The 20,310-nt window shown below is 52.5% G+C and overlaps 8 protein-coding genes across 8 annotated transcripts; 4 read left to right on the plus strand and 4 right to left on the minus strand.

Annotated features, from left to right (window-relative positions):
- Window positions 1-1,446: 1,446 nt before the first annotated feature.
- Window positions 1,447-2,431, plus strand: A1O3_02041 (enoyl reductase; the record flags this gene model as incomplete). Its single annotated transcript, XM_007732184.1, has 2 exons — window positions 1,447-1,486; window positions 1,548-2,431. The coding sequence occupies 2 exons, from the start codon at window positions 1,447-1,449 to the stop codon at window positions 2,429-2,431; spliced, it is 924 nt and encodes a 307-aa protein (XP_007730374.1).
- A 370-nt stretch (window positions 2,432-2,801) lies between these two features.
- A1O3_02042 (uncharacterized protein) lies at window positions 2,802-3,972 on the plus strand (the record flags this gene model as incomplete). Its single annotated transcript, XM_007732185.1, has 2 exons — window positions 2,802-3,117; window positions 3,173-3,972. The coding sequence occupies 2 exons, from the start codon at window positions 2,802-2,804 to the stop codon at window positions 3,970-3,972; spliced, it is 1,116 nt and encodes a 371-aa protein (XP_007730375.1).
- Window positions 3,973-4,347: 375 nt separating this feature from the next.
- A1O3_02043 (uncharacterized protein) lies at window positions 4,348-5,889 on the minus strand (the record flags this gene model as incomplete). The annotated part of the gene is made up of 4 exons (XM_007732186.1): window positions 4,348-4,426; window positions 4,475-5,060; window positions 5,106-5,689; window positions 5,753-5,889. 4 exons carry the CDS (start codon window positions 5,887-5,889, stop codon window positions 4,348-4,350), a joined length of 1,386 nt encoding a protein of 461 aa, XP_007730376.1.
- A 757-nt stretch (window positions 5,890-6,646) lies between these two features.
- A1O3_02044 (uncharacterized protein) lies at window positions 6,647-8,832 on the plus strand (the record flags this gene model as incomplete). Its single annotated transcript, XM_007732187.1, has 2 exons — window positions 6,647-7,281; window positions 7,335-8,832. 2 exons carry the CDS (start codon window positions 6,647-6,649, stop codon window positions 8,830-8,832), a joined length of 2,133 nt encoding a protein of 710 aa, XP_007730377.1.
- Window positions 8,833-9,306: 474 nt separating this feature from the next.
- A1O3_02045 (NADH-ubiquinone oxidoreductase 51 kDa subunit, mitochondrial) lies at window positions 9,307-11,065 on the plus strand (the record flags this gene model as incomplete). Its single annotated transcript, XM_007732188.1, has 3 exons — window positions 9,307-9,663; window positions 9,743-10,730; window positions 10,896-11,065. The coding sequence occupies 3 exons, from the start codon at window positions 9,307-9,309 to the stop codon at window positions 11,063-11,065; spliced, it is 1,515 nt and encodes a 504-aa protein (XP_007730378.1).
- A 788-nt stretch (window positions 11,066-11,853) lies between these two features.
- Window positions 11,854-14,271, minus strand: A1O3_02046 (uncharacterized protein; the record flags this gene model as incomplete). The annotated part of the gene is made up of 1 exon (XM_007732189.1): window positions 11,854-14,271. One exon carries the CDS (start codon window positions 14,269-14,271, stop codon window positions 11,854-11,856), a length of 2,418 nt encoding a protein of 805 aa, XP_007730379.1.
- Window positions 14,272-17,628: 3,357 nt separating this feature from the next.
- A1O3_02047 (protein btn1) lies at window positions 17,629-19,041 on the minus strand (the record flags this gene model as incomplete). Its single annotated transcript, XM_007732190.1, has 2 exons — window positions 17,629-18,851; window positions 18,927-19,041. The coding sequence occupies 2 exons, from the start codon at window positions 19,039-19,041 to the stop codon at window positions 17,629-17,631; spliced, it is 1,338 nt and encodes a 445-aa protein (XP_007730380.1).
- A 621-nt stretch (window positions 19,042-19,662) lies between these two features.
- A1O3_02048 (uncharacterized protein) lies at window positions 19,663-20,307 on the minus strand (the record flags this gene model as incomplete). Its single annotated transcript, XM_007732191.1, has 1 exon — window positions 19,663-20,307. One exon carries the CDS (start codon window positions 20,305-20,307, stop codon window positions 19,663-19,665), a length of 645 nt encoding a protein of 214 aa, XP_007730381.1.
- Between the last annotated feature and the right edge of the window lie 3 nt (window positions 20,308-20,310).

Raw genomic sequence — 20,310 nt, forward strand, 5'->3', positions numbered from 1 at the left:
CCCAAATTTCAAGCAATGACGTTCGATCTTCAACGTCGGGCGAGACTATGTACCTATACGGTTGCTGCTGCCTTCGCGTCTGCCTCACCCACGCTTTTCACTTTGCAGAGGCTGAGCTGGCTTTGTTACAGATATGACGAGTGGTTCTTCATCATGTTTAGGTATGCTGTCACTGCCCGTTCTTCTTATTTGTACCGGGTTTCATGCCGCAATTTTGGAAGCCACGGAAAGTGACAAAACAACTGAGACAAATTGGGTTCAGAGCCGTTTCATCCAGTCTTCATCGAACATGATTGTGCAATGCCTACACACCAAAATTGTCCTCTCTATTCAGCTAAGCAATCAAGTCGTTTCGCCCCGAGGGGTTAGGCCTGCCTGTTAGACCTGGCCGGCGCCCTGCTCAACCCTCTCGGTGTCCACAGAATGTCGAGCTTTGCCTGGCCCTGGCCTTGTGGTCTGCATAGTAGACACCCGTATCTTGAGTGAGAGGGAGGTGTATGCCGGGTTTGCTTGCAAACTTATCCGTGAGATTGGCGCCGTGCCTTCTTCCGGCAGGCAGATCTGCGGCAAGTTGAATGATTCCTTTGACTAGACAACACTGTATCTTGAAGAGGATCGCCGTTCACTTCAACCGCGGTCTCATGTCATGTCCTTTTGAGGTCCCTATCAGAGGCCGTAATCCTGCCAACATGTGCTTAGCCTCTTGCGCTGTCTTTGGTGTGCTCGTTTTGCGGGCTTCCTTAATACCCCGTCGGCGAGTTGCCCCGGTCTGTCACTGTCCCCGAGAGTCTGCGCCCAGGTTAAAGAGTGAGGCTCAGGAGCTTCGGATATATTCAATACATCGTCCCATCGGACAGGCTATCATTTGCATCGTTTGGGAGTTGGCTGGTTACAGGTCTGTCATGGTCTTTGTCGGTCAAGGAAAAGAAATGCTGCAGGGCATAATCTACTAGTAGTTTCTTTAGCAGAGACATTGCCATGGATGGCAACACACGGGAATACCTCTAGGTAAGTACGGATCAATATCCGTATCATAGATTCGAGTTATGTGTGAACTGTACGAAGTACGGAGTAGGTACTTTATTTGGTACTTGGTCCTTTACCGGGCCCCTGACTACCTCCCTTCATATCATGTACGGAGTACTCCGTACTAGTTCTAAATAAGACGGCCTAAGGCGCCTAAGCCGTTGGGAACTCGGGATTACAGGCACCACAGGGGCGGGACGGGAGGCACTAATCAGTATCCGTACGTAGTAAATCTCATTTATTTAGTCTCAGGCTGGTTGACCCCAACATTCCCAGAGTCAGGTTTTAACTACACATTCCTCGCACCGTGGCTTCTGTTAACCGACAATTGCACTGCGGCTTGTTTCGTCTTATGACCCCGATCTACCCTCTGGCTCTTTCTCGCGAAATTGTTCCAGCCGGTTCGAGCTTGTCGAGAAGATGGCATCAAAGCCCGTCACTCTACAAATTCGCCCACGTGGTAAGCTTGACTGAGATTCTCACCTGCTCACCATCATACTCACCATGCTTACCTTCTCTAGGTAAACCTATCAAGGCCTTACCTGAGACCATCGATCTAAAACCCAATGCCACTACTGGCGACCTGTATTCTGAGCTCGCGCGAAGAACGAGATATTCGGTTCATCGGTTGCGCGTGACGAAAGGCTCCGACGGTAGCGCGCTTCCGAAAACGAAAGACACATCCATTCATTCCTCCGGTCTTCGTGATCAAAGCACGGTTTTTGTCAAAGATCTCGGCCCACAAGTCGCATGGCGGACGGTCTTCCTGGTCGAATACCTGGGGCCGCTATTGATACACCCATTGATGTATGCACTTCGACCGTACATTTACCCATCAGCAGCAAAAGACGCATCGCAAATTCAGAAGCTATTATGCTGGCTAATATGCATACATTTTGTCAAGCGAGAGTTGGAGACGCTCTTCGTCCATCGGTTCTCTGCCGCTACGATGCCTCTTCGGAATATCTTCAAGAATAGTTTCCACTATTGGATTCTGTCAGGAGTCATGGTTGCAGCCTTTATTTATTCTCCATTTTCTGCTACGGCACAAGATTACAGTCGCCTGCTCTTATATCCTGGATTGGTTCTCTATGTGCTCGGAGAATTTGGAAATCTCCAAGCACATCTGACTTTGAGGCGACTGAGAAGCTCCGGAGGCTCGGAACGGGGCATTCCACGGGGCCCGTTGTTCAGTCTTGTTACGTGCCCAAACTATTTGACGGAAACTATCTCGTGGGTTGGGGTCTACTTGATCAGCGGCCTCAGCTGGGGTGTTCTGATCTTCCTCCTGGTGTCTGTGGCTCAAATGGCTCAATGGGCGAAAAAGAAAGAACATAGATATCGCAAAGAATTTGGGGATAAGTACAAGAAAAAGCGGTACACAATGCTGCCAGGTATATGGTGAACGAAAACAAAAGCATGCAGGATCCTGTAGATCAATGGACATATCTAGGGTAGCATATCATAAAATGTATTCACTAACAATCATCAACATCTCACCATCTTCCATCAGTACCTAGGTAATGACACATGTTTAAGTGCTTCATGTCACTGCCCGCCATCAATCTACGAAGTACACATAGCATGCTCCGTGCGCAAGTGATACTCGGCAAACTGTCCAAACGCGGAGGCAGTTTAACCGTGACCAGACACCAGCGGCAACCGAACATGTTCTAATTACAGCATATGCTTCTTCATATCTAAACCTCGATCCCTCAAAAGACATAATGAGAGCTTTTTGATCTGTTAACCCTTCCGGCCCTGCACCCGTCAAAATGCATTTCGCCCTACCTCCACGCAAAACATCGCATCCTCCCCCCTATGCTCGTGGAAACATCTCTGTCTCTGCGACCAACAGACGGCGGAAGCAGTTGCAGATCCTCAGCTATGCAGTCCTGGGACTCTTAACATTCTACCTCTTCTTGAAGTTGGCGCTACACTCAAGCTCGGTGGGGGATCACGAGGATGGTCCAAGTAAGATCGAAGGACATCAGGATATCGTTCTGGTGACGGTGTTCGACAATGAGACTATGAGCGAAGATTACATGAAGATGGTGAAGGTGAACCGGGATGATTACGCTGCTAGACACGGTAGACTCAATGGTTCCAAGGAAAGGTCGTTAGGAAGGTGCTAATCTCCCTCCAGGATATCAGAACTTCTACACCAACACCACCGCGTATGCCAACCTCGTTCACCCTTCACCATCGTCCTGGGCCATGGTACCAGCTCTTCGACACGCATTAACAGAACACCTCTCGAGCACTTTCTTCTGGTCATTATCTGCTGACGCCTTCATCACCAACCCTTCACTCTCACTGGAGACACATATCCTCGAACCTCTAGAATCACTCATGCTGAAAGACGTTCCTGTGGTTCCTCCTGACTCCGTCATCCATACTTTCTCCCACCTCAGACCTTCTCGAACGCACCTGATTCTATCCCAAGATGCCGATAATCTCGCTCATACCTCGTTCATCCTCCGCAACACAGCCTTTACACCTGCCACAACAGACAACTGGGCGCACTATTTCCTGGACGCTTGGTTTGACCCGTTATACCGTGCCTATCTCTTCCAGAAAGCCGAGAACCATGCGTTTGAGCATCTTGTCCAATGGCATCCCACTATACTGGCCAAATTGGTACTGATCGAGCAACGGCGCTTTAATTCCTACAACTTTGCCAGTCCACCTGTTAGAGATCAGGTGACAGGCGAGACACGCACCTACGATAGTATGTGGCAAGAGGGAGATCTTGTGGTCAATCTGAAAGGATGCAGGGAGAGTGAGAAACGTGACTGCGAGGAAGAGATGCGGCATTACTTTTCCAAATGGGAGCAAGAGGTTGAACGACTGGATGGTAAGAAACCTGAACACCGTGTTGGTCCTCCCAAGCCGAAGCAACAACAGGTAAAGGAAGTCAAGGGGAAAGATAGCATGGGCAGTTGATGAGATGTGAGCCTCTTTCGAGGATAGTGGCGGGTCCGCTGCCCTCTGCATTGCGTCGGCCAGTCTGCCTGCTTTAATAATAGTGATCACTTCACCCTACGCTTCTTAACCAGCTCGGAGGCTCCGCTGCCGCTTCACAACGAAATGGAATCGCAGAGAGATTGGGAAGTTCTCCCTTTTTCGCACGGTTACAAGTGGAATGGCGCAACTGTGTTTCATCTACATGTTGACTTTTGGCGGCGGCAGGGACGCTGTCTGCAGGTACATCACCAATCATGCGAACCCCTTCTTTCACCTTCCGCTCTTGTGGAGCTCCCTGGGAAAAGACGATCGAGGAGGAGGCTCTGGGAGAAGCAGGTCCCGAATTGCCAACCCTCATGAAAAGTCTCCCCGTTCGGCCCGCAGTTTGTCGTATCGCAAGACGGCACCGAGCAGCACCTGGGCACCAATGGCACTGGAATCATGTCAGCAGGCACCCATCGGACTGGAGCAAATGACATACCAATCTTCAGGGCTACAATACTCCTGGGGGTTGTGACTGATCCCATCTTTGGTCGGAGTGAAGATCATGCTCGTCGGGCAACGACGATTAGTATAGCAGCTGTCATGACCAGCGCCACTGATCATATATCTCCACATCTCGCCGTCCTCCGCCGTCACGGGCAAATCCTGGCAGACTTCTTTTGTACTAGCTTCTACTGCGGCAATACAGTCGGGATGGAATTTCACCGCTGGACTATTGACCAGCTCTTTCCACTCTACCTTGCAGCCTTTTTCGCTTTCTTTCTCCGAGATCCTCATGAACCCTTCTCGACACGCTTGTTCAATCTCTGCGAGCTTGTCATCTTCGACGTGTCGAATATCAAGGCTGAAGGTGACTGTGTGGGCCATGGTGTTTATCGAGCCTGGCTGGCCATTCAATATTCCCGTCGTTGCCAGACCCCCGAACTTTTTCGCGATAGCATTCGCCTCGACTATCAGTTTGGCGGCGCAGAGCATCGAGTCCATGCGAGCATAGAACGGGGTAGTGCCTGCGTGAGTGTCACGGCCTCTGACCGTGATCTCAAACCACTTGAATGCTTGCACGCCTGGTCCTCGTCAGTTCGTGTCTTGCCATCCCCGGAGCTGCCTACCTTTCACAACGCCGACTTTCCTACGCTCTGTTTCAAGGCTGGGCCCCTGTTCGATGTGCAGTTCGAAATGGCAAGCAATGGGCGTGGTTCGGTAGGAGGCTGGTTGCGAACCTAAGTAGCCGATTCTCTCGAGCTCTTGCTTCATGGTTCGCCTGTGGCCATCTTCTCCCGGCGAGACCTCTTCCAAATTCCATGCTGTCTCTAGGGGAATCGCTTCAGCCCAAACACCAGAGGCCACCGCCATCATCGGGAAGCGCGCCCCTTCTTCGTTGGTCCAGTTGACCACCCCGATGCTGCCTTCGGTCTCTACGTTGTTCTCATGCAATACCTTGAGGACTTCGAGCCCAGCATTGACCCCGAGGATGCCATCATAGCGCCCACCCGTCGGCTGAGTGTCGAGATGAGAGCCCATCATGATGGGAGGCGCTTCTGCATTCTTCCCGGGTCTTATAGCAAACAGATTACCCATCTGGTCAATACTCGTTTTGCAGTTCAAGGATTGCGCCGTCGAAATGAACCATTCCCGAATCTGCTTGTCCGCATCGTTCAGACTGAGCCTCGCCATTCCTGTCTCAGTAGGGTGACTACCGTCGATAAGTAAGCATTAGTCTCAGTGGTCCTGGTGTGTGCCTGGAAATATAACATACTCTCCATATCGATGAGCGGCGCCGTATTTGCAGCCGCTGTGAATGGCATCCATCAACCGGGACTGGTTTACCTTCAGGGCAGAGGCGTCGTGTTTTGAGCGCGTCCCGTTGACGCCGTTCACTCCGTTCACGGCCATGGTTGTCACGTTCCAATTTCTGATGGTACACAAGACCGGGTGATATACTCTGTACTCAAGGGCTCTAGAAGTTCTCAATAGCAGACCGGAAGACATCAACTAGCAGTGGCAGTAAATCTGAAGGAAGGGGGATCTACGCCTCTGGTCCTAGAGCAATCCGATTAATATATGTGCCAGACCTATTGCCGTACTTATCTAGAGTCTCGTCTTCGCCTGCCTTGGAAGGAGTTGTCCGCTTGTTTTCCCACTCACCCGCCACCCTGCTTGGAGAAGCCCGGCCGGCTCCTACACAGGTGTATGAGAAATATATTGAAGAGCAGTCCTCAGCCTCATCTGCAACTCTCCGTTGTGTTGCCGGGAGACATGGCTCGCCTCTATTAGTCGATATATATGCATCTGGATTCATTACTGTCGATAGGATGTCAGGGGAGTTGGTGCACGGACGTCAGACACAAACTGGGCAAATTCAACTGCAGCCCGAGGTTTTCACCCGCGTCTCAAATCATTTACTTCACGGGATTAATTATATTCACGATTCGATTTTTACGAGTCGCACGGCACTTCACCTGCATTTCTCGCTGCTGGTTTTGGACTCTTTCTCTCTACTTTACACTCCTTTGTTCTTGTCTCTCTCGTCAAACGCCTCGTATACATGACTTCGGAGAGTCCTGCTCGGTTGAAGATCGCCCCAAGGGACTGGCGTGAGAAGGGCTTGGGCTTTTTCCTGTCTTGCAACCTTTGACGCCCGCCGTTCTTCATGGAGCCTGACCCTACCACCTTGGACCAGGATGCTCTGGAAACAAGGGCCCAAAGTTCCACTCCCCCTCTGCGCATGATTGAGCAGGCCACGGCAGGTTATGACATGTTTGACCGACATCGGCTTCTTGTGCGCTGGGTGTTGGCCAACGACGGATTCTTTCATCCGGACGTTCAAATCGCCTTCAGTCAAAGCAAAGGGTTTCATGCTGTGGTGGCCGAGGGACAGAGCCTTCCCAGCGGCACTCGCATCACAAGCTGTCCCATGCCAATCACTTTATCAGTGCTCAATGCTCTTGATGTCGCACCCTTTTCAAGTCGTGGCACCCGGTTTCCAGACTCTTTCCTTCGCACTCAGGCCAGCCGGCCAGAATCCTTACAAACCTTCTTTCTTATGGAGCAGCTGCTCCTTGGGGACCAGTCTTGGTGGGCACCATACATTGCGACACTGCCCACGGTCGAAGATGTTTCTCAATCACAGTTCGAAGAAGAGGCGGATCGGCTCTGGCTCGAGGGCACTAATCTCAAGGGCGCCTTCTCTGCCCAGACCTCCCGATGGAAGGACATGTACCGGCAAGGCATGGGTCAACTAAAACAGTTGCACTGGGCTAACGCCGTCAATGGAGCTTACACATGGTATGTCAAGAAACGATCAATCTCTTGAGAAGGGCGACTTATCATCTGAACAGGCCACGTTTTAGATGGGCCGCAGCAATCTTTGGGAGTCGCTCATTTACTTCACAGGTCCTTGATGACACCCTCCCGGCAGACAAAGCTCGTCTACAGTACCGACGGGACAGCGACCCCCATGATCTTGTTACTCTCTTTTCCCATCGATTCGGGGTTCTTCTTCCATTGATGGATCTCCTCAATCACAAACCTGGGGCTAAGGTCGAATGGCAGGCCCGTTACAGTTTCGTTGGCCTTCAAATACTCGAACCCTACGAATCTGGCCAGGAGCTCTGCAACAACTATGGCCCTCGCGACAATGAAGGTCTCCTTCTGGCATACGGCTTCACAATCCAGGATAACCCTTTCGACCATGTTGTGATAAGCATCAGAGTTCCCCAAGGGTCCCCGTTAGCCGGCGCTCGAACCTGGAAACCGGATACCAGATCAGATCCAGAGAGGAGGTGCTTTATATTCAACCACCAGCACCCACAATCAACCTCCGCAAGATCGTTAGAGACATCGATTTTTTCTTTTGATCTGCTGGACAGTGTGTCATTACTATGCGCAAATGAGCGAGAGCTCCAGACCATGTACGCAAGAAAGCAGACACTGATAAGCTATTGCCTTGGCGAAAACCCCAAGTTCGAAGACGGTCGCATTATTCTCGCAACCATAAGTCAACTGTTGACTGACTGCACGGAACGAGCTAATAGGCTGAGAGCTAGCCATCCAGCCGCAAAAGACCCCGATGTCACTCCATCCAGCCCCAAACAGAAAAACGCAAGCATCTACCGAGACAGCCAGCTCACCATTGTCCAGACAGCGGTTGCTCTCTGCAAATATGTCCTCAAATCTGCAACGACTGAAGATCCCGATGCAGATATTCTGGCGAAATTGCGCCAGGAAATGCCAAATTCCATCATCCGAAACCTTCAGTCACTTGTTTCACGACATGACCGCCTTACACACCCACATGAGCTGCTTACCAGTACAGCCATACTTGCAATGCTTCCCAGCAGTCTCTCGACGTGTTTACAGAAATACTTGTCGGAAGTGGAGAACAACCTCCAGCGCATTTGCAACTGGGAGAAAGACACCTCGATCAATCTGGATAAGAGCCGGCTTGCGGTCATTCTGTCAGCACTTTACGGGGAATATGCTCATGGAGTCAAGTTGCCGCATCGGATTTCCGAGTGGCTGCAGCAACTAGTCGAGTGGTACCCCCCCGATAACGAGTCGTGGGCATACGTACCCGCTCCTGGGCCGTGGGCCCCAGGAGATGAGCCTCCAGCTGAACTAATGAGCCTCCTCGCTGCTCGAGCTGCCATTTCCCCAAGGATGCCGGCCGAGTCCAACGTCAAGCGGTGGTTAAGACCAGAGAGAGTCTGTTGGGGCTGGAATGTCATGGAGGAGGAGATGGTTCGGGTTCCAGCAAGTGTCCTGGCACCCAATGATACAGAAGCAGAGTCAGGGCTGCCATCAAGCTCAATACTGATCTATTGGCGTCGCTATTAGCTAGAAAAGGGGTCTAACACGACGGTGAGTTGGGTATCAACGGCTCAATTCGAGCAAATGTGCTTCGGCATTGGAAAGGTTTGTGAGAGTATAGAAGCCTTACCCAGACCATATGAATACCAGATAAAAAGGATCACAGTATGGGTACGAACGAAGTCACCTTAGACGGCGACAAAATCTCACCGTCAATAATAGGTACGGAGTATCTCTAATATCTGTATCCGTAACATCCGTATTTCCATGTTTATGCACCTAGTGGCTCCCGTGCTCTGCAGTACTCGCACCACTCGAGATATCAGCTTGGCACCCCCTTCTGGCCAATCGCAGGAGCTCAATTCGATATTGCACGACTCGACGACATACATCGTGAGGTCAACTTATTGCCATCTCCCATCCTGCGTCTCTAGCTCTGCTCTGTTCCTTGTGACCTCCTTGCACCATCCTCCTCGACAAGAGCTCACCACTTGAGCCGTCATGATCGTACGGTCTTCAGCCGCCAGGAGCCTGGCCCATGCTGCCGCGAAGACAGCTCCCCGATCGACAACCACCTCCTCCGTCGTCGCCGCTACAAGCTCCCAGAGTCGCTCATACGCCACTGTGCAGGAAGGACAACCTCAACAACGGAGATATGGCGGACTGAAAGACCAAGACAGGATATTCCAGAATCTATACGGTCACCATGGCACAGATCTGAAGAGTGCGATGAAATATGGCGACTGGTACAAGACCAAAGAAATTGTGCTGAAAGGCCATGACTGGCTGATCAATGAGATCAAGGCTTCGGGCCTGAGAGGAAGAGGTGGTGCGGGCTTTCCGTCAGGGTTAAAGTTTGTATGTTCAACATCTTCGAAGTGGCAAGACAGTCCAAAATAGTTGTTAGTATACTGACTTCTGGATCTACCCAACACAGTCATTCATGAACTTCAAAGGCTGGGAAAACGACAAGAAGCCTCGATATCTTGTGGTCAATGCAGACGAAGGTGAGCCAGGAACATGCAAGGACCGAGAGATCATGCGCAAAGATCCGCACAAGCTGGTCGAAGGGTGCCTGGTGGTCGGCCGCGCGATGAACGCCACCGCCGCGTACATCTACATCCGTGGCGAGTTCTACCACGAAGCAACAGTTCTGCAGCGCGCAATCCAAGAAGCATACAAGGCTGGCCTGATTGGCAAGAATGCATGCGGCTCCGGTTACGATTTCGACGTGTACCTGCACCGAGGGATGGGAGCATATGTCTGTGGCGAGGAGACTTCGTTGATTGAATCATTGGAAGGCAAGGCCGGCAAACCGCGCCTGAAGCCGCCATTCCCCGCTGCCGTCGGCCTATTTGGGTGCCCGTCAACAGTCACGAACGTCGAGACCGTTGCCGTGTGCCCGACCATCGCCCGCCGTGGAGGTAAATGGTTCGCCGGCTTCGGCCGGGAGCGCAATCAAGGCACCAAACTGTTCTGTATTTCAGGTCATGTCAACAACCCATGCACGGTCGAGGAAGAAATGTCCATCCCTCTACGCGAACTGATTGAGAAGCACTGCGGCGGTGTCCGTGGTGGCTGGGACAACCTGCAAGCTGTCATTCCCGGCGGCTCCTCGACGCCGATCTTGCCGAAACACATCTGCGACGACCAGTTAATGGACTTTGACGCGCTTAAAGATTCCCAGTCGGGTCTCGGCACAGCGGCTGTCATCGTCATGGACAAATCGGCCGACGTGGTCAGGATGATTTCTCGCCTCAGCCAATTCTATAAGCACGAGAGCTGCGGTCAATGTACGCCGTGTCGCGAGGGCAGCGCCTGGACTGCCAAGATGATGGAACGCTTCGAAAAGGGCCAGGCCCGCGCCCGCGAGATCGATATGATACAGGAGCTGACCAAGCAAGTCGAGGGACACAGTATTTGCGGTAAGTCAAGTTGCCCTGTCTCTAAGCTAGTTACAGCTCGATCTTGCCACACCTATCCCCGGCTCGTAACAATCTCTGCTGGAGCGCTGTTTGCTTGATATTTTGACCGCTCATCTCCTTTGGGTTCACGAGGGTTCAATGAAAGACTGACGCTTATCCTCACAGCTCTGGGAGAAGCCTTTGCTTGGCCTATTCAAGGTCTCATCCGCCATTTCCGCCCGGAACTCGAAGCTCGTATCAAAGAGTATGCTAGTATTTCGGGAGCTGAGGCTCTGGCCGGAGGCTGGGAACCAAATTCGGCGAAAAAAGGCTTGCTTATCGCTCCGGGCCAGTAAATAAACATTGCACTTCTTACTGGAAAGAAAGCACTACCAACGACTACTTGCTGCCTGCGAGCGATTTTTTGATGAAAAAAAGGTAACAGTAACGGTGACCGTGGCGGTGGCGGTAGCGGGGACGGGGACGGGGAGATAGGGAGGTGGACAGAAATCGGGATTGCCAATGGAATGAGGTTGATATCGAGAAAGCCTTCCGGGGAAGACAAGAACACCAGTCTCAATCCACATCTCTAGGGCCGCCAGCATAACTGTTGACATTGGGAGACGTTTTCGTCAATCTGAGTAACAAACAGGGAGGGGGATGTGAGCGTGTCTCAAGCTTGGAGAGCTGGTTGCCGCAGATAACAGAAACATACATGGCAGTGGCGCATCGTCGAACCCGAGCTGGAGATCGATTCATCAGTTGTCTGGGGTCCAGGGCGTCGAGCCCGCTTTCCTCCATGTCCTTCTCTGCCTGCATGGTCCGGCTGTGGGGGGGGGGGGGGGGGGAGAGAGAGAGAGAGAGAGAGAAATACCTTTACCTATCTTTTTGTGAAGACCGTTAAATGAATAACCGTGTATATACTGCTATATATCTGAGCCATCACCATGACCATCAGTTCTCTCGCCTCAACCGTTTTCGCTGCTTCGGTGGCCGCGTAATCGACCGCAATGATGGGTTCGTGCATACCTAATGTATTCATTGACTTTGCAAAAATAGATCAGGACTATACATCGTATTAAAGTAAATGGAGGATCATCGGCCGGCTGCAACTTCCGTGTTCCATGTATTATCTCGCATTTGGTTATGCTGCAGCAACGGCAAGCTGTCGTATCCAATCGCCCGGACTCTGACCAACATCCAACTTCATCATATCCTTCTTGTTGCTGTCACCGTTTTCCTGATGTTGTTCGCCGTTGGCCCGATGTCGTCTGTCTGATGAGCCCCCGACAGTGTCTGACGTTACAACACCCACTCCTTTACTTCCGACTTTCCTTTCTCGCTTCAGACTTTCCTTTCGTAACCTGGCCCTTTCTGCTGCCAGCTCGAGCTTCTTCTTCTCCAGTTCGAAGCCTCGTTTGCGCTCCCTCAACTCCCGTTGCAGTCTCGCCCTTTTCTCCTTGCCCGTCCGTCCCACACGTTTCACCTCTGCGCCGTCCTCCACGAATTCGGTTTTGAGGACCATGAAACTTACGCCATCGTGGGGGGTTTTGTTACTTGTTGGTCCCGAGTCAGTGGTGGCCGATGGCGAAGACTCGGGTTCGTCTGGCCAGCTCCTAGATTTGATCCCGAACCGGACGCTCTCGACATATTGCTCTAACTGTGGAAGCACGAGTAATGTGATATGTAGATCCTTGGTCTCGTCCACGGGCATTGGCCTTTCAGGGGCTGTACTGCCCTCTATCCTCGGGTTTTGCTCTTCAATCACTTTCTGTAGAAGAGCCTCGTCAATCCCAGGCGGATGTACAGAAGCAATGAAACCAGAATGCATTGCCGCCGCAACCGGGTCCGAATCATCGGAGTAGATACCAGAGCCCCAGAGGTACCGTTCTTGGCAGATTAGACCTCTTTCACGCTGTCGGAGCCAGGTCCGGGGCACACGAACGGTGTATGTACAGTTGGTGTGTTCTGCTTCTGTGAATGAAGGTAAGAGATTCGGCCGTACCGCAATATCGAACTTTGGATCGACGGCTTTGTGTAGGTCAATGGGGCCGACTTCGGGGTCGTATCTGAAAAATCCTAGATGACGACGTGGGTTTCTTCGGGCGAGTGCTACAACCGAAGATATCCGGATAGTCTTTCTAGGTCTGAAGCTTGGATTATTATCCACGGCTGATGTCTGGCGCTGGAGATAGTGGTGATGATGCTGCAGTTGTGACGGATTGGATGTCGGCGTAGGAACGCGGCGGATTTGGCTCGAAGTTGCGTAAGGCCCGTTCTTCCGGGCTCCTTGTACAGCATCTTCCAAGTCCAGTTTGTAAGAATGCTGGTACTTGCTTCTCTTGCCTCGCCCCGGACCAGCTTTCTTGGCATCACCCACGTCGCTTTCAGCCCGGGTGTCCTCGTCAGGTGCTTTTCGATTTCGCTTTCCCATTCCAGAGGCACTGCGAGACATCTTCATAAGGTTTTCTTCGCTCAGCCGGCTCCCACCCTCATCTCGTTTGAAGGGACTGGCGGACAAGGGTTGAGGAGCCGGGGTTTGCGCGGCAGAGAGAGAACCCAATCCGCTGCCGATTCCAGAAAAGACTCGACCATGCTCCGTTTTGATCCCTGCATCTGGCTGGGGAGTCTGCGCTTGAGCACCTTGGACGGCTTGAGGGAGAGGCGAATACCTTCCTCGTTTTGAATCGTTCGCAAGTCCGAGAATGGCCCTGTGTTGCGACAACTCATCACTGCCTTTGCGGAATTGATCGTCCATCGTTTGTGAGGCCACAGATCCCGCGAAAGGCGAGTAGGGCCGGTTGCGTAGTCGATCGCCAAGTACTGATCGATCGCTCTGTGATTGAACCGAGTCTTGTCGCATCATATTCTGGGCGCTAAAGGCAGAGTCTGGTGGTTGATTCAAGATTCCTGCGAGACCTCGGTTCTCGTTCGCATGCGGCTGCGAACGCCGCATATCTGGGGACTGAGATTGTGGAAGTGATCGATCTAATAGGCTGGGACCCGGTTGTTGCACGGGGGCGGTATGTGAAAAACGAGATAGGGTTGGCTGACCGGGAGGACGTGTATCGTAGGATCCAACCAGGCCATTTGGTCGGGAATGGTCAGGGCCATTCAGAGGTGGCTGAGCCGGTCTCTCGGCGTGCCCTAGAGATGGCGGAATGCTTTCTGGACGGATCGGTGGGTTAGATGCCGGTGGGAATGTCGCGGTCACCGTGGTTGGTTGGGGTTGACTCTCTGGTCTTTGCTGTAGATTCTGCAGGATACCACTGATGCTTGTGCGACGAGCGCGATCCTCGAAGTCATCCTTTGGCATCGCCGTTGGGCCGAATGGAGGAGTATATCTTGGTTCAGGGTAAGCGCCGGAGCCCGATCTTGGTGGAGGCTCGTAGAAGGAACCTGGACGGTGTGTCATGGTGCCTGAGCTCGAACGGTGTGGTCTTGGGCCTGAAATTGACCCTGCACTCCGATCGGGAGTCTTTGATCTCGTTTTGTATGAGTATTCGCCGAGTGTCGGGTTTGAAGGATATTGAGGAGGCGACATGAGTGCTCCGAGGGACATATTAGATGGGCCTGAAATTGAGGGTTGCCGAGAGGATGTGCGGGAGGGTTGACGCTGCGGTGGGTATTGCTCGTGCGCGGCTCTTTCAGGTTCTGTGCCCAGCATGGACGATATCGACATGCTACTCCCCGGTCTCTTGTGGTGAGGAGGAGGCGGCGCAACTCCATTTGTCGCGACTACCGGAGAAGGGGTGGGGAGAGAAGGTTGTGAGAATCGTGGAGGAGGAAAGTGTTGTGGAGATGGCGGTAACATTGGTCGTGAGGGAGCACCATACATTGTAGGAGGAGCCTGGGATTCGGAGTAGGCTACAGATGATTGTTAGAGGACTCGAAGAGCGTGATTCGTTTGCAGAAGGGGGGAAGGAACGAGGTCTGTGGAGTGAAGGTGCACATCTTTCTTGTTTTTCCATGCACGTTTCTGTAACGAGGGTGAATCAGACAGCGAGGGATAGCCTACCATTATATGAACGCGGAGGACTCGACGGACCGTTGTAAAGGGGAGAATGGCCGGGCATCGCCATCGAGACAGATGTTATTAGGTCTGGTCGAAGCTCGACCGAGAGAGAGAAGGGATGGAGAACTGCGGGATGATGATCACCAGGCACCTAGGAGAGGGTGGTGCTGGTGCTGCAGCGAAGAATGATGCGGAGGCTGCTGCGCAGGATCGGGCGAAGATGTGGATACTCTAGCGGGCAGCTGTTTCGAGAAAAGACCGGAGATCAGCATGGACATGGATGCCTGATTCAAGGCAGGATGCCAGATGGTACGGGGACGGCAGCCGCGGGCGTGCCTTACACAGCAGGACAGGTGGTGGAGATGGGACGTGGTGGTGGTGTTGTGGTTGCGAAATGCGAGGGAAGATGAGAACCTGGAGGGAAGGGGCGTGCGCATCAAGGGAAGAGAGAGGCGCATGGCATGGTAGATGTGCGAAGATTGTGTTTTTGGGGGGGGAAATGCCAGATGTGGATGTGGATGCGGGTGTGGATACTACGTCAGGTCGTCCCAGGATGCAGCAGGTGGAAGGCGAGGTGGAAGGCGGAAGGCGGGTGTTGGACGAGGTCCAGCTGTCCGCGGGGAGGCTAAGGCTAAGGCGCGCAGCAGCAGCAGGAACAGACCGAAGCTTTACGGAGTCACACTGTCACGCTGTAGCCACAGCCCGCAGAACTGACCTACAGCCTACAGGGCCACAGAGCAGCCGACAAGGGGGGTTGCAGGGGATCCCTTAGGCCCTTAGGCTAACGAGGCGCTACCAGTCCCATAGTGTGGCGTCAGGGCAGGCATTACGAGGACAGAAGTCAGGGTTAAGGGTATTCGACCGCCTAATTGACGCGCCCGCGCCCACGCCCACGCCCACGCCAACACTCGCACAAACCAAACACACTTAGAAGTTAGATGTTCCTAGGCGGCTAATAGGCTAACGACTAAGGGCTAAAGAGGCCTAGGAGAGGCTGGACCCAGGCATCCGAGAGCCACCCGTTTCACCCCAGGGCAGCCTAATCTGACGTTTCGTGGCGTTGTATCCGCAGAGCAAGAGCAAGAACGGTGTCCCTATCGGCTCCAAGGCCTTCGTCGAGAGGTGAACAGTCTGTCTTGGCTTGGGCGAGATTCTGCCCAGCTGACCTCCCTCGAGCTGCGTTGTCTTCTCACTGCTGCTGTTCCTGATGGACGACATGACTCGAACAGCACACCAATGTACGCTGACAAACAAGGGGCTGTGGGACCGTGCGTGAAGATAGGCCGAACGAAAATCCCCGAGGAACATATGCCACTCCCCATTCGCACGGTACAGAGATTTCGTCCTCGCCCGACAGTCTCACAAAGTATGAAGGCTCATTTTAGCGAGATAACAAACACTGTCACATACATCGTCTTTGTGTCCTCGTAGTCGTCGATCTGCTAGCTACCTCCTCTTTCCGCGTTCCCTTTCCTGCTCTAGAACCATGAGTATGGTCGGTATACCTATCGGTGAGGCAATTGAACATGAGGTGCGCCTGGCACCTAACGGTGTCGGTACGGACCGGCGAGGATGCTTCGTGCGTTGAGGGTGATCCCCTTGCGAATCCATGACTTGCTTCCTATTGTCGAGAAATATTGCTCATCCCTTACTGAATGGTCTCGAATCTTGTGGTAGGTACTCGGTCATCGTGCATGTATGTACGTATTCCTGTTCTCCCCAGGTGGCAGATGCACGGGCTGCAGCACTGGGCTCCATTATTGCTTAGGGTTGCTCGGCTCGATGCGGGCGATCTGCAGGTCACTTGTGGCTAAGGCAGAGGATAGGTACGGATCTAGGGGGCCAAGAGGCGTCCTCAGCACATGACAGATTGCCAAAAGGTCCTCTTGGGACCTTAGGACGAAAGAGAGGGTTGGAATATCCCACCTGAAACAGGATACTGAACAGAGACTCTTGGGCAGACAGTGCGTGAAATGCTGAAATGCGCAGGAAAGAAACAAGAAATCCAAGTCCGCGTGTAGGTGCATGTTTTTTTTCTTACAAGGATCTGATGCAGGCTGCCCTAACCAGCGACGGCCGGCCGCTTACAGTGCCACAACCGAGACTGACTTAATCACATACTATTACTATTAAGGTAGCATGTACGGATACGGAGGACTAGGAGTATTACATACTCCGTATGCGTACACATATGTTGCATGGCCTTAGCAACCAGGAACTCGACACATCTATGAAGAAAAGTCGGTATATGTGCCCCTTGGGACCTAAGTCGTATGGGTGGCCATGTTCGATTCCACCACCTCTACATCCTTGCTCAACATACGGATACTCCACAACGAATCAAAGATCTCTGGTCCTTATATTTCAGTCGGAGTCTGTACTCGTATGCGCCTGAGTTCCAGCTTATCTTCTTGATGATGTGCTCATCTCCACCGCCACTAACAGCAGCCATAATCCGGGCGGATGCACAAGTGACAGAATGACATCTGTCACTGGTCGTCCAGACTGCTACCGTAAAGATACCCCTTAAAAGTCAACACAGTCTCGGACGCTCCACTGGCCATTCTCTGCCTATCTGTGCCGCAACCCTGGAACCTGGTGACTTCTAATGCCTCAACTGGACTGATATATGCCATGTGTCAGTTTTTAAAGCCAGAGAGCCTCCGGTCGTACAGTGATACGCTGTCGAACTGACAGTGCCACTCAGGTCTACGGAAGTTCTGCACTGAAGGGGTGGTTAAGGTCAATGGAGCTATCTTCTGCTGTACAATCAGTAATTGTGAGTACCTAGGTATCCGACATCGTGGCTGCTACCGGTGCCAAAAACCAAGGAATCTAGTTTGCATGCCTCGTTCACTATGACAGTCAATACTCCGGCTCGAAAAAAAAGGGCTTGGGCTAGTATCAGAACTTCTTGCAATAGTCCCTCCCATGCCGAACCTGCCAGTTGCACAGCCACACCTCAAATCCCATGCTTATGAATCCGGCGATGCAGATTCCTCCAGAGTCGCTCACGGTGGTTGCCGACAACGAAAACTCTCGATCTTCCTGAGCAACAGTGTCGCTGATCTCGGCAAAGGTGTTGACATAAACGAGTCCACCTAACAGACCCTCCCAGAATATCACAGCGAAAACAATGTACACGCTCGGAATGAAGTCAAAGATTGCATGCAACGTCAAGAGGGCCAAGTTGGCTATCTGCAAGACTGACGGTAGATAAAGGTTGTGCACTCGTAAGAATGGCGTTGAAGATCGAGAAATGAATACACCCGCCTGGTAGATTGCATTATAAGTCGGATAAAACGCACGAAAGTGCTTGAAGGGTGTGTCTCGAAGAGGAAACAAAAGTGTCGGCGACACGCCCTGATTGATGGTATATTCGGCCACGTACACCAGGAGGAGAGGTAGCATGAAAGGGAAGAAGAGACCTTTGGCCCGCACAAGGTTATGGGTGAATCTCGCCGAAGCAGAAGATGAATTCTGATGCGAGACAAAGGTAGGTCTCGCGGGCCTTTCGGAGGAGAGAAGCCCTTCTTGTTGCTCATGGTCGGTTTCCTCATCCTCATCGTCCCCAGTCAGGTCCGGGACGCCGTGGTGTAGCTTGGAGTGCAATCGAAGGGGCCGTAGCGGAAGAATGAGGAAGAAACTCACCAGCATGATCGCTGGCAAGCAGGCCGAGGCCAGGATGGTGGTTTTGACGCTGAGGCCGAGAGATGTCGTTGCCACTGCATATGCGCCGGCCCCTATCAGTCCTGCACCCCCAGTTCCGCTCCCCCAAGCAGCGAGACTGAAAGGTCCATAGTAGTGGACTAAGCCAACAAAGGTCAGCTCCCCGCCGCCGCTACTCAAGGATGCCAATATGACGCCCGTCATCTTGGTTGCGATCGTCCCGCCATCCGTATAGCTAGGTGTGAGGGCTATCAAGATCATGCCGGCAGCAGATAAGCCCACAAATATGAAGACCCGGACAGGATACGGCACTGCATGGATGAAGTAGGGAGCGCACAGTTTGGTCAGGAGAGAAGGGATGACATCGGCGAGAAGGACGACTCCTTTGGGGACAGTGGGACCAACAAGGTCGAGCGCGGCGGAGAGGATGATAACGTAGAGGACATTGTTGATCAAGCCTGCATTGATTTAGTGGCTGTCGACATGAAAGCAAGGACGGCGAGCCGCAGAGATACACGGATTCACACACTCACCGAAGATCCAGAAGGCGAAGCACACTCTGGGGTCGGCGCCACTAAAGGTATGCTTCAGACGTTCCCGAAAGATGGCCCAAGAGGATGAAGGCGAGCCCGGAAGAGGTAAAGCCATCGCATGGAGTTTGTGGGATACTTTACCTAAGTACCCTGCTCAGAAGGTAGTTCTTCGACATGGCCAACTAGACACCAGCCGATTCGAAGAAACGCAGGTTGAGACGATCTAGTACTATCAGTACCATGTGTACGAGAGCTGTTCGAGGGCGCGGCGTGGACACGGGTGACGGGTGACGGCTTCGTCGCAGATGACATGTTCTGCCAGTCTCATCCTGTTTAGGCAAGAGGATGGCGCCGCCCTATACTCACCACCGGAGATACTACCTACTACCGTCAACAACAAATTCTTGTAAAAACCCTTGCGATGCCAAACCTCTTCTACTCTCCTGAGATATCAACTTAGGAGGGTCAAGTGTATCTACTAACATTACAGCTCAACTCCTCTCACTTATCCCAATCAGATCACTAACGCTGAATAGCCAGACACGATACGACCAACGCCTCTCAATGGAACTGCCAACCGCTGGCAATGCTGTAGCAGGTGCAAGGATCCCTACAGAAGATAGATCAGTTGTTCCGGGCGAACGCCACATGATAAGCATTCCCTACTACCACCGTCCCATTGGTGAATTCAAGGCGCGCGTCCTGTGAGTAGTCACACGTCCGCCGATTCCCCATCCTACAAACCATCAACCCACTCCAATGCAACGGAAGGCTCGAGTCTCTTGGTCCAATCCGGATTGACAAACGACTGCCTGACCACCCCGTCCTTGCCCACCAAAAAGCTTGCCGGCAATGGAACCTCCAGCGAAGCATCCCCATTACGGGCCTTGAAATCATGTCCAAATGTCTCAAAGACCGGACGCAGGTACTCAGGCTGAGCAAACAAGATCCCAAGCTGTTTTGCCAACTTGTTCTGAACGTCTGAGAGAACCTGGAATTTGAGGTTGTTCTTTTCGCTGGTCGATAGAGACTGGCTGGGCAGTTCGGGAGAGATGGCGATGAGTGTCACGCCTTTAGCTCGCAACTCTTCGATGTGCTTTTGCAAGGCGGCGAGAGCCAGGTTACAGAAGGGACACCATTCACCGCGGTAGAAAGTTATGAGGAGTGGTCCATTGGACAGAAGCTCAGCGAGTGTGACTTCTTTTCCGACTGCGTTGGAGAGCTTGAAGGAGGGTAAGGTGTCGCCAACTTGGATTGCCTTGGAGGGGTCGTAGGTCCTTTGGAACTCTTGGTTGGCCTTGATGATGGGTGCTTTCATATGGGCAGGTGCATTTGCTTCGAACCCCGACTGGACCGCGTTAAGTTGTGCAGCAAGAGACATGGT

The sequence above is a fragment of the Capronia epimyces genome (genome assembly GCF_000585565.1).
Source record: "Capronia epimyces CBS 606.96 chromosome Unknown aczIQ-supercont1.2, whole genome shotgun sequence".
Classification (NCBI taxonomy): domain Eukaryota; kingdom Fungi; phylum Ascomycota; class Eurotiomycetes; order Chaetothyriales; family Herpotrichiellaceae; genus Capronia; species Capronia epimyces.